Source organism: Alosa sapidissima, chromosome 8, assembly GCF_018492685.1.
Source record: "Alosa sapidissima isolate fAloSap1 chromosome 8, fAloSap1.pri, whole genome shotgun sequence".
NCBI classification, from domain to species: Eukaryota; Metazoa; Chordata; class Actinopteri; order Clupeiformes; family Clupeidae; genus Alosa; species Alosa sapidissima.
The window spans coordinates 19,999,361-20,012,425 of record NC_055964.1 but is presented as its reverse complement, the minus strand read 5'-3'; the positions used below and the strand labels follow the sequence as shown (position 1 = coordinate 20,012,425).

Below are 13,065 nucleotides of genomic sequence, written 5' to 3'. Positions count from 1 at the left end.
TCATGGATGTGAGCAACAAATGTATCTCTTGTATTCTCTGATGAATTTCAATCATGGACCAAGTATAAGGTGAGTCACTGTGGCTATGTTGTACCTTTAATTTAATCAAATTGTTTTTGTTTGTTTGTTTCAGTGCACTCACTGCTTTAAGTTTTGCTCTTGATTTGCTTATGTTCATAAAAAATAATTAGATTGTTTTAGTTTTATGTCGGTTAATAGAAAATTACAATAGCCTACAGCATTAAACATGGTGCAGTTCTTATATTCACAGAAAATGTGTTTTACAGGACACAAAAGCTTTTACAGCAAAATGCTCCATTCACTCAGATCACTGTTGTTGTGTGCAGTTTTACATTAGGTTTGAGTGCAAATGTTGCCTCATCTGGTGGTAATCCAGACACCCTGGCATCCCACTGTTACTTAGAGATATGTCAAAGTCATTAGCTTCAGTCAAATAAAATGCTTATGCCTGGAAATATACAACTAAGCGAAGTCTGACAACCCTGTGTAGGTAAAACTCAGATATCAGTAGAAGACGATGGCATGATCATCATGTTGCTTGTAAACTTAAACTGTTTTGGTGCAGATCCCCCCTGTGGAACTAGGACCTATCATGAAGTTATGGGATAAAGTTTTCACTTGTTACTTGCTGCTGGACCACGTCCTCACAAACCCACTGCTGAGAAGTTTACAGTCCCTCCCAGCGGGACCGCTCCGTTATGACTCACAGAGGAGGCTGGATACATCCTCAGCATCTGAGTCAAGAAGTATGACGGACAACAGACAACAAAAATCACCATTCAAAGGTAAAATGATTCATTTCTGTGAATTGTGAAGTGTGGTCAACCAGACATTGTGTGCTTTTTAGTGAGTCCAACTGCCAGCATCAAACTTATCAGACCCCTCTGTGCATCCATGCTGTTAAAGTAAAACTTTACTCTATTGAAATCATAGGAGGGCGGGGGGTTATGTAATTGTTAAACTGTATTGATTTTGTCGGATGCAAAGAGGTGTGCATATGTAGGCCTAACCTTGCCTTTTGAAGTGCTCCTTCTATGCAACCCATTATCCTGTTTCATACGTCTACAATTTATGGTTGTGTGAAAGAATTATGGTGCTGCGGTTGTATTTGCACCTTGGTTTACAGGTGTCTTTGGAAGATCATTATTAGACAGTGACATGGCGATTATCCTGGGTCACACCTGATACTGTGGTTGATTGAGTGAAGTGAGGTGCAGGAGTCAGGTTGCATGTCATCTGTGCCAGGGACCGTTGACACCTCTGAAAATGAGCTCTAGTTCTGGCCTGCACCTGTTTGATGGTTGATGGTTTACACCTAGACCTTGAAGCCCCCGGAGTACACCTTTTGAGCCATTATCTATGCCGTGAACAAAACAGGCATTATGAAAGATATCTTTTATGTAACGGTATGAACCATATCATATGTTGGTAGAGCTTTGTGTCAGGCTTCATTGTGTGTGGCCACTTTGAAAGCAATCACCGCTGAAGTGCAGTATCATGTCTTCTTAGAGAGACCTTGAAGGACTTATCTTGGGTCTTTTTTTGGTCAAAAAAAGAAGTGTGTGAGATGTGGTTTTTGTTGTTAAGAAGGAGGGGGGTGTCTGCGTTCCAACGTGACAGGCTCTGGGGTTAATCGCTCACACATCTGTTTGTCTGTTGATCTTGTAGACGATATGATAACCCAGAGCCCCCAGCAGCTAGAGGATGTTCTGGACTTCATCAAGAGCACTATCAGTAGACTGAGGAGATCAGCCGAGCAGGGCACAGACTTGGCACTGATGGAGAAGCGGCCGAGGAGGAGGGCACAGGCAGGAGGGAGGAGAGGGCAGAGTGGGGGCACGTGGGCATCGGGTCAGGGCGGCGGCGGCGGCAGGCGTCGAGGGAAGGGAGGCAGCGGCCAGGCTCATGGCTGCAAGCTGAGGCAGATCCAGCTGAACGTGTCCGACCTGGGGCTGGGCTACCAGACCAGAGAGGAGATGATCTTCAGGTACTGCAGCGGGCCCTGCACCAACTCCGAGACCAACTACGACAAGATCCTCAACAACCTCACGCAAAACAGGAAGCTGCTGCGGGACAGCCCGCCACACGCCTGCTGCCGTCCAATTGCATTTGATGATGACCTGTCATTTCTGGATGATAACTTGATATACCACACCATGAAGAAGCACTCGGCCAGAAAGTGTGGCTGTGTCTGACTACCACTTGAACAAGACAGGAGGGCAAGGTTATGAAATGGATGGGGTAACATTACCCAATGCCATATTGATAACTAAATGGTATGTACTGTAGTTACCCCAGGGATATGCCACTCCGTTGGGATTTCCCAAGGAGGAGTTTTAAGAACAAGAAACGTATGTGATGCCCCTACAATACAAAAGTTTAAATTTATCTACAAATGTAGAAATTACAAAGGCTATTCTAGTTTTAGTTCTCGATTCTAGTCCCCCAAAAATCAAAAGTACCTATTTATGTGGGTTGAAGCATGAAATTAAGTTATTATTATAACAGTTTATTTATTTTAATGTTTTTGTTTGCATTCTTATATTTATTTCACATCTTATAACGTATCGGAAACTGGTGCCAAACATGATAACTGTAACAGTTACAGGTTAAGTAACATTAAACCTGACATGAGATGAACTTCTAAGGACAAGTGCTTACAATTTAAACACGTTAGAATTCATTTTTACATAGTTTTCAGAGGTGAACATACATTACAAAATCAGAATAGTTTCCCATAGTGAGTAACAGTGTTCTGTTGTGTTTGTTTGTGCGTGTCAGAAATCATTTCATTATTGGGTTAGGGTGAATAGTGGGTTGAAATGTGTTTCCCATTCCTTAGGAATTACAATAGTTTGGTTCCCTCTCTTTTGGAATGAGTCAGATAGACTGGATTGTGTGACTTACTCCGTCCTAGACCTTGTCCTCCTAACATGCACAATCACACACAAGCATACAGTATGTACATACACACACACACAGACAAACACACACACACACGCACACACAGAGTTGACGAGATGAGTATGATAGATGTGTTTCAGTAATGATACTGACTTCATCATTCCAAATAAGATATACAATTTGAAAATGATATAAATTATATTTATGTCTTGATATAATTTTCCAAAATATATAAGACTTTGTGAGACAATCATCTCATTGCAAATGTTGTAAGTATTACAAGGGCATTCAAATATATTACTGTATATCTACTCCTGCAATGGATATTGAAGCAAAATTACAAGCTGAATTATCATGCTATCAGTCCAAAGTTTCCAGATTTATAGAAATCAAGTCATACTTGCACTGCATCCCCTCCAATTCAGTAAAATATTAACTATCCAGGTGGAGTGAGTGAGAAATAGGCTGTAAATACTGTAAAATGGTCCTAAGTTTGAATGCAAATAATAGATGTTGACAACCAAGCGATATAACAGCAACAGACTTTATTTTTGTACTGTATTAGTTTTATATTGTCATCATGAAGTAAATAGTCTGAATGTAAAACCTTCATTTGTATATTGTGTTGTTTATGTCAGATGATTTTCATCCTCTTATTTTCAAGAAGATATGCAATTGCAAGCCAGTTGATGGTTGTGACATTGCTGTAGTTAATTTTTTGGTCTGGTCATGTTTTAGAAAAACTACCCAGTGACTGCGTGTAAGATCAGTTTGGGCCCATCTTCTGCAACAAATGTAAAATGGTTAAAAGTAATTATCTCTGTTCAATAATAATCTAAAGATAAACTGACTCCATGACTATCATGGACACTATTTGGCAGCAAAATGATTGCAAATAACTCCTTACAAAATACTAAATCATTTAACAGCACCTTACTTTATTAGTGTTGCTTCAAAATGTTCTAGATTCAATCTTTGGAATCATTGGACTAAGGGTGTTGAATGATAACCTTTTTTTTGCTCCTGCTTGTAGCCTCCATTGTGCATCCATTAGATTCCTCTTTAAAGGCTAACATAACAGGGTCATTACAAACAGCAGCAATCATCATTACCAGTAAGGTGAATTCATTAGCACATCTCATCTATGTAAAAGCAGTCATCCCTCACATCCATGTCAAACAAAATGGCAGAGGGTTACCGCCAGGAACTCACAGGTGGAAAGAACATCTGAGAGAATCTGAGATGGACCATGGGGCTGACAGGTGATCCACAACATGCAGTTCAAATTTCTGTCTTCCTCCCCGTTAGTAGCCGCTCCCTTGCATGTGGGGGTCTCTTACAATGAGTCAGGCTGGAGACATGAGCTGGAACTACAGCTCAGGCAATTAGCCTTACGACAGACACGCCAGGCAGCAGATCACTGGTCAGATAAGCATGCACACTACAATGGCCCTTGTTAAAGTGTCATTAGCAGCTGTAAATGAGTAATTTGACCACGGGGGTGAGTGATGTGCTGTGTGCCTTACACTGTTTCACTGATGCATAAACCTTGCACACACACACACACACACACACGTCACATCACATAAGCCCATTTTATGGTCATTCCATAGAGCGAGTTCCAAAAATGACTTGATGAGTTAACAAAGACACCCCCTCTAAGGGGAGACTGAGACACAGAACAAGTAGACAACATGTGCGGTTATGATGTGTGTCTGGGATTTTTAAACGTGAGTCAGTGGTCTGGTGCGGTGGTGCAGGTTGCCTGTTTCAACACAGGGTGTGTGTGTATGTTGGGGGAAGAGGGGCAATAGAGGGCATCAAGTCTGCCATCAAACAAGCCAACCATCATGCTCTGGCCCTTGGCCAGACAACTACGTCAGCCCAGTGACCAAAAATACCCTCCTCAAGCCACGGCAGAATTTAAAGTGTGTGAATGTGTTTGATTTCCTCTATGTGTCATCGTCAATCTCTGATGCTTTTTTGACATGGTCATGCAACACTGACCACACAAATTACCATGGTTGGTGCATTCTTTACACCAAAGCAACGCAAGCACTTAATCTGTTTTCAGTAAACAAGACAATATAAATCATGCGGTTCTGTGACTTATTCTGGGAAGCATCAGTGTGTGTGAGAGAGAGTATACAAATGTGTATAGAGTAAAGTCTGCAACTGTGTGTGAGTGAGAGCGTGTGTATGTGTGAAACACTGAACGGTAAAAGATTGACTGCCCTTTTGGGTTTGCAGGGAGAGACACAAAGCAATTTTCCATCCAGGAGCTGTTTTCCCTTTAGCGCAAACATAATTGCAGGCAGGAGCGCTGTTTGGTAGAGACGGTCAATACTCTTCCCCTGCACAGTACATTAAGCAAAAAGGGTTAGCACTGACAGACTCCACTTCACAATGCTTTTCTGTGTGGTTTTCCAACACGTGCCATCATGGTACTGCTAAATTGGGATCACTCACCTTGGAGGACCTGTCAGTTCCCCTGGCTAAATTACTACTCTGAAACTGGCCCTAATGCCTGTTATGGCTGACAGCTGAAGAGAGAGAGGAAAGCCCAACCAGGAGTTATTCCTACATTTCCAATTGATAGCCTGGGTCCTTGTGTAGCATAGTCATTTTCTTAGAGGCATTGTCCTTACTAGTGGTGCAGAAACTGTTTTTGAAATTAAAATGTGCTTTGAAAATGTGTTCCATGTAGCCTGGGGCACTTCAGAACATGTGTTGAGGAAGATCAGACAGCTTTATTTCAGACTGCTTTTTTCCTGCAGATCACACATTGAATAAAAAAATCATGCGAATTCAAAATGTGCTGAAAACACCTTCATTTCTTTGAAATTAGACTTTTTAAAAAATGAATTTAACAACAGCTGTGGTCCATTTTGATGGATATGCCTCACCCAAGAAATACTGAGGCCTCACGCTTGGCCTCAGTCACTGAATGCACAGATGCAGTGGCAGGGAACTTCAAGTACACCTCTCCAGTTGATCATTTATGGACTTTGCTTGTGAGGCAAATCATTTTCCACATGTTGGAGAGCAGTGTTTCTCCAGTGGAGCTTTCGGAGAGGTTCTGTCGGAGTGAGCCTTACTGTAGTTTACGGGCATTAATCCACTGCCTCTGAGATCTCTTATTTCTCCCCTGCATGCAAAAGCCACTCTGATAATAAACATACACACCAGGAAGCTTGGCACAGAGAGGAAACATTTGATGAAATTCAGGTTATTGTGTGCATGTGTGTGTGTGTGTGTGTGTGTGCATGCTTGGCAAGAGTAGCCTGGTTTCACCAGACTCACTAGGCTACATTTGATCTGGCTTAACCATTGTCCAACTGTTACAGCATTCTGTCTGCACCTCAGACACTGTCAGCATGGACATTCAGCCACTGATTCATGAGTATCTCTAATTAATTTAATCCACTGGCACAGCTCTTATACAGGTTATCTAGGAGACTGGGCCATCTGAAGTGTCCAAGTTGAGATTAATTGACTTTAATTAGATTAATAAACCATTTTTGTTCTCAATCAGAGACTGGGGAGTAATACACCAACATGTTAAATCACTTCTTCCACAAACAAATCCAGCTAATGCAATTACAGGATTCTCTGCAGCCTGTTTCCAAATGTTAGCTTATGTGGTTTTATACTCTGAAACTGTTCAGTGTAGGCCTACACCCCAAATCGCAACGGTAACATTTAAACTTCAGTCTCCCTGCTGGTACATACATTTCAGTTGACAGGGACATTCCCTTGAAGAAATGCCTGTGTGAATGGGTTCTGTTTCGCTTTGGACCTGACCAGCCGGGTTGTACAAGAGACCTGACACATCGTGAGGAATAGTGCGGAAATCACCTAATCTCCTCCGTAAACACAGAATCCCTGTTTTACCCCTGAAAGAGGAAACGCCGTCTCTGAACATCCATGTTTCAGTGCGCTGTCCACTCTTTCATATGTCTGCGTGTGCTGTTCCTGGCAGGGCGCCAATTCCCTCTCCTCACCGCCGCGCGCTGAAGTTCCCCTGAACTACACAGTGTACACAGCTTCAACTTTCACCTGGGCTAACGAATTTAACTATTTCGTCATCGTATGTATAGTCATTCCATATCAAACGTCGTGTTTGGTTTTGTATAAAATTGTTTGGTATAAAACTGAGTATAGGCATGCGAATGTTTCTGAAACTCGAGTGTAGCCTATTTGCACCATCAGTGAGACCACTGGCCTCAACATCATGCTGTAACGTTTGTCTCTCAACTGTATTTACAAGACTATTCCACCTTAATTTTTTGGCATTCGTTGATTGAATCCCGGAACATGAGCCCATTGTGTATTCATTCTCCCAGCTTCAATGTTTATTCGTGTCGTGCCAAATGTCTTCTCTGCAAGTAAAATGGCAGTTGCCTGGTATACCTTGCGTGTTTACGTTCCAGTGGATTTCTGTCAAGCCCAGACACACCAATGTTTCTTTTTTTCATCGACCAGGGTTCTGTGTTATGACTGTGTTTCTATTTCTATTCTAAATATCAGAATACCAGGCGTTCGGCTGTTACCTCAAGTGTCCCATTGCGCAGCAATATTGTTCATCATCCGTTCAGAAGACACCGATCATCAGCCATCTCCGTAGACCTACTCTGCATAGCAAAAAAATGAAATTATTCATTTAGGAGGACCGGCTCTTGTCAAAACTTTTGTTTAACGAAAGATGTAGCTATCACATGTAGATATGGATTTTGTAAATCATATGGATGTGTGTTTCATGCAAATGTAGGCTGCGCGCAGTTTTCCAGAGGGGGGAATGTTTTGTGAACACAATCACACTTATTTTTTTATTTTAAAGATTTGCCCTGGTTCATAGGCTCTGAGCAACCTGTCATTCAGTGCTGTGTAAATTACCTGAGGGTATTGCAAGCCTGATGCTCCCCCTAAAAGCAGGCCCTAATAAATTACAGGTTTATTCTATAGGCCTACTATATAACTGTAATCAGAATCCGTCTTCACCAGGATTTTAGATCATTGGAGTTAATGTACATAATGTAGGCTACATTTAATTCCGATCACTTTGAATTAGCTATCTCTACACCATACATTTGCCTCAGTTTATTAAAATGATTAAATCTGATATTATGTTGTCTGTGTCCTGCATCATCCAGTTATTACAGTATCAAATCTGTTGTTGCCAGCGTCCTCTTCTATGCTGGGGAGGAAAGCACAAAGAAGAAGGATGCTGGGCGACTAGATAGGCTGGTAAGGAAAGCTGGCTCTGTTGTGGGAGCCGAACTGGAGTGCATCACTTCAATATCAGACAAAAGGACCCTGAACAAACTGATCAACATCTTGGACAATGAATGTCATCCACTCCACAGCACTACAAAGCAGAAGAGCTTGATCAGCTGGAGACTTCGCTCACTGTCATGCACAACTGACAGACTGAGGTAGTCATGGGCCATTGAACTGTTTAATGCTTCACTTAAGGGTAGAGGAGAGATAGACTTCTTTATCTCTTCACCTTCTCCATGTTTGTGCGTACTGTCCACTAGCCTACTGTTTTTACTACTACACTGTTTACATGATATATTAGCACACATGCACAACCCCTCCCTCCCTCCCACAGCCTGGATTGTGGCCGCACTTAATGCTTAATACCTTATACTTAATACTTGACCAATGGTTGTAACCCTATTACCTCAACCTTGTACTGATATAGTTTTTTTATATTACCTTGTCTACATTATACATTATTCTCTTATATGTCCATATTTATTTTATCCTGGTCTCTACACTTTATTCTTCAACTGTTGGACTTACTTATTTGCACCATCACCATGACACTCACTCTCATAGAGCACCTTACAATGCACACTGAATTATAGGCTCAGTCCCTGCCCTGTCATGCTTGATCATCCTTAAGCACACTATGTGGATATTTTATTTAGTTTATATAGTATATTTAGTATTTTTATCTTCTACTGTCTCTGCTGTTTGTGCATGTTGTGTGATGTCTGTATGCTACTGAGACCTTGAATTTCCCCTTGGGGATCAATAAAGTATCTATCTATCTATCTATCTCTTATAAAAGTAGTAGCCCATGAACTCTTCACAGGATTGGAGTTGCCATGGTCAGTCAGTGGTGTCACTGCATATCAACAGATCTGATGTAATTTCTGCCCTGCTGTGAAATGAAAGGTTTAACAGTATGTCTCTCTCATCAATCTCTGTTCGGCTCAATCACGTACATTCACAGGGGACAGAAAGGCTGTCGCCACGCACAATAGACAGGAAATGGTGTGTCCCTGGGATGGAAAAACCCCACTTGTGCAGGTCCTTCCATCAACATCCAACAGTTTTCCATCACATGAGCACCTGCCCCGAGAGCCAGGAGGATTTTCCCCTCCCCAGTGAGCAACACACTTTTGAACACAGAATCCTTCCCACAGTAAATGGCACAAATATGCTAAATTGTATTTTGCCCACAGTAATTCACACAGACATCACATAATAATTCAACTTAAATGATGACAGTAGGGGAACTGTGACTGACAGAAGAGAGGAAACAGATTGACTTAAGCATTCACACTATGCTAATTACTTAAATAAACTGTCTTGTTTATCATATACTCCCAGAATATTTGACATGAAACACAATTCATATTGCTCAAACATGTCTTTTGAAATTGATTTATGGAAAATTAGTGTAGATCAGAAGTGACAGCTGCATATTGCCAACATCTGTTGAACACATTACTGTGTAGGACAGAGGAATGGAGCCTTTCAACAATGAAAAGCATATTATGATGGAGCTTATGCTGGAATATGTTATGTTGCCACATCCATTATGTACCATAATTTAACAAACAGAAGTCAAATGCAAACCTGCATGAATGGCAAAGCCGGCTTTCATCCTTCTGTTTTCATATGAAATAAAGATACAACATGACATATGTGATGCAATAAATCATCGCTATTTTGAATGTCACACTTGTCCTCAGCACAGTCTCCAAACGTATAGCTAGAGACCCACATGCCTTCGCTTCCATGTTGCTCTTGAACATTTTTGGACTGGCTCCACACCTTCACTGACCCGGGCAACATTATTCGGTCCCACCGGTGCAGACAGGAACACACAGCGTATTAACAATTAATGTTCCCTATCGTTACTTCTAATGACCCAGCAAAAAAGAGGCCTGCCCACAGCATTCGGAGCACAAGACCCCACCAGACGTGGGCCATGCGAGGGCCTCATCCAGGAGCAGAGCTGGGGGGGGGGGGGGGGGGGTACTGGTGCCCATGTGTCCTGACACAGTGAGCCCGACACAGAAAAGCAGTGAGAGGGAGAGGTGAGGGTGGGAAGCCAAAAACATGTCAGCTCTCTTGTGAAAGTCAATAAATCACCCCTCTGCAGTTTTTTGTGGAGTGAAAACATTTTGTGGCCAGTAATGCATTGCTAACACAATGCTTTGGCTCAGGCTGTTGAGAGAGTCTCGTTTTTTAGGACTGTTTTATGTCACTGTAATGATCTGCATGGATGATGTTCTCTCGCGAGAGTCGACATATGAGCCAAAAGAGGAAACCATTTTCATATCATTTTGACACCCCAACTCAAGTCCAAACAAGTGTCTAGATCTGCTTATCACTGGACCTGCAAATACCATCTATGACAGAACAGATGCCATCTCAGACACTAAGAAGCAATATCTTGATGATGTGATCTTATCTCGGACAAACAGGTGAGTGATCTCTGGCGAGGCTGAAAGAACAATTTACCTGGTCATCAGAATCTTGCCAAAGCACACTGAACATGAACAGCTTTCATCTGTAGACCAGGTTTGCCAACACCAATCCCTATTTCTGTGTTGTGACTTACAACAAAAATGTTCAGTGAAACCAGGCTGTTCATTCCCTTGGTGCAGCAAGCACTGCTCAATCAAAAGGGTGTTGGTGAGCTACTGTAGAGCCGCTTGACACTGTTGTGAAGCAAATCCAAACAAAATACTCTTTACTGAAAGTTTCACAATGAAACTTTGTGCTCTTTCCCTCTCTCTTCCTCCCTCCCTCCCTCCCTCCATCTCTCTCTCTCTCTATCTGTCTGTTCTTGGAAGCAGTTTGTGGTCAGGGAATCCACACAGAAAATATCACAAGAAAAGCTAAGGTATGAATCCTAAGCTGGAGAGGGGGTGGGGTGGGTTGGGTGTGCTTTCAGAGCTATTAACACATTAGCACATGCCTGCAGGCCTGAGTCTCTGCGGGGAAACTGGCCCGCGGCCACGCAGGGTGGAAGTTATCCATCACCCTCTCTCATCTCCTCCCCACCAGCGCTGGAGCACATCACGCTCCTTCTGAGCCTCCACACACGGCCTGCCAGCCCTCCCCTCTCCAGATCCAGCTCAGCTTTGAGTTACACAAGACTGTTAAAGAGAAGCAACTAATGATGACAGGTCATTAAATACTTGATGCTAAGGTCTTTTATGTATTTTTTTTTACTAGATACTAATAAGATAAATGTTTTATTATCATGTTCTTGTAGACAATGTGGGCCTCCCTCCAGAAGTTACTGCTTATTCTCCCAGCCCTCTCTGCTCCTCAGCAGGTGGGGAATCTCTAGTATTACAGCCCCACAAACTCCCTCTATACAAATCCTACATTACAGCATCCAGGCCCACCAATGACTAACACAGTCTCATGGTAATCATACATCGAGAGAGTACTTCAGGCCAGAAGCAAGCTAATCCTCTGCTGCAAGGCATATCATGTCAGTCATGTAATGTTCCCGTGCTCTTCAGATAAATTGTGCAATTTCTGGGGTCTGGGAGAGCAGTAATCTGCAGAGCTGAAGCCTGTAGTGTAGGCTAGCATACAGAAGTCTTTGATAACACGAGCAGGCCAAAATAAACTGCACAGGAATGCAAAGTGCACATCTTGAGCTGTCTGAAGCACCTATGCTTAGTGTCAGATACTTTTCACCCAGAGAGAGGGGGAGAGAAGGAGAATACCTGAAAGAGTTCACTGGCAGGGTGACCATTTGGGAATGACTAAAAGGCAGTCACAAACAAATCAGGAAGTATAAACAAACAAACTTTCTCTCTCCCAAAAATAGCATAATTAGGAAACGATGCAGATGCTATCATCAGAAATAAACTTTTCTATGGGCTTCAACACCATCAGAGTATATGGATTTCCTTTCTATCAAGTACAAAAAAGACATATACAACATAAACATGACATTACACACACACACACACACACAGTGAAGCAGGAGTCATTCATGCCCATGTACAGCACATCAGCACCCAAGAGCTTTTGTACAAGACCACTACGTCACAAAAGCATGTAATTTCCCAGTGAACTATTCTGCATACAGTGTGCTTGCAGAGCTGGTATGTATATTCAAATGTCATAGCACCATAGGAAGTCAATGAAAACAAGGCACTGACATGAGTGAATGAGGTAAGAAGATGTCGAGGGATATAAATGAATCTAGTGAAGCACTTTTTCCTCCCCAGCAGTTCATCAGCAGTGAGAGAGACTAATCTACCAAAGCCCTGTGAGAGCCCCTGGTAGTCCCCTAACACAAAAGCCAAAACACGAAGGGGACATAGACATCCCAACGAGGAAAGTTCTAGACTAATGATTCCTTCATTGGCGTTATGGATTACACTAATTCTGGCACACACATTAGGTTTCGCTAGGGAGTACAGGAGCTCTTGGAGCCTACACACACTCAGACATACTCAGACACACACACACACACACACACACACACAGCCTGGTTACACAAGGGATGAGGATGGAGCTCTGGAAGATCCCCATCTATCACAGCCCTTTAGTGTGGTCCTCCTGGAGCCAAGGGGGGAGATGAATGCATCCGTTTGCAGTCAGACGGCATGCAGAGAAAACACAGTGACTTCCACCCAGGGAACATACATTCACACCGCCACACCACACAGGAGTGGGGCGGTGCCTGGTTTACACATGCAGTACAAAAAGTCTGCAAAAAAAAGGTTAGCTAATGCTAGTTAGTTAATTAGTTGGCAGTATAGTTGGTTAGTTAAATGATGACATAATATACATTTGTGAAAAATTGGGTGTTTTTGACATTGAATTCTTCCCTCAAAGGGAATATTTCTATTCTGTCTAACAAAC

The 13,065-nt window shown here is 42.4% G+C and overlaps 1 protein-coding gene across 1 annotated transcript; it reads left to right on the top strand.

Annotated features, from left to right (window-relative positions):
* Positions 1 to 2,216, top strand: LOC121715706 (glial cell line-derived neurotrophic factor). The gene is made up of 3 exons (XM_042101596.1): positions 1 to 69; positions 587 to 806; positions 1,690 to 2,216. The coding sequence occupies exons 2-3, from the start codon at positions 614 to 616 to the stop codon at positions 2,214 to 2,216; spliced, it is 720 nt and encodes a 239-aa protein (XP_041957530.1). The 5' UTR covers positions 1 to 69; positions 587 to 613.
* Positions 2,217 to 13,065: the final 10,849 nt, after the last annotated feature.

What these genes read in the sequence shown, in the direction of transcription:
- LOC121715706 (XM_042101596.1), top strand. Translation starts at nt 614, where the DNA reads ATGAAGTTATGGGATAAAGTTTTCACTTGTTACTTGCTGCTGGACCAC. An exon ending in ACAAAAATCACCATTCAAAG is followed by an intron (nt 807 to 1,689) that starts GTAAAATGATTC and finishes TTGATCTTGTAG; the next exon opens with ACGATATGATAACCCAGAGC.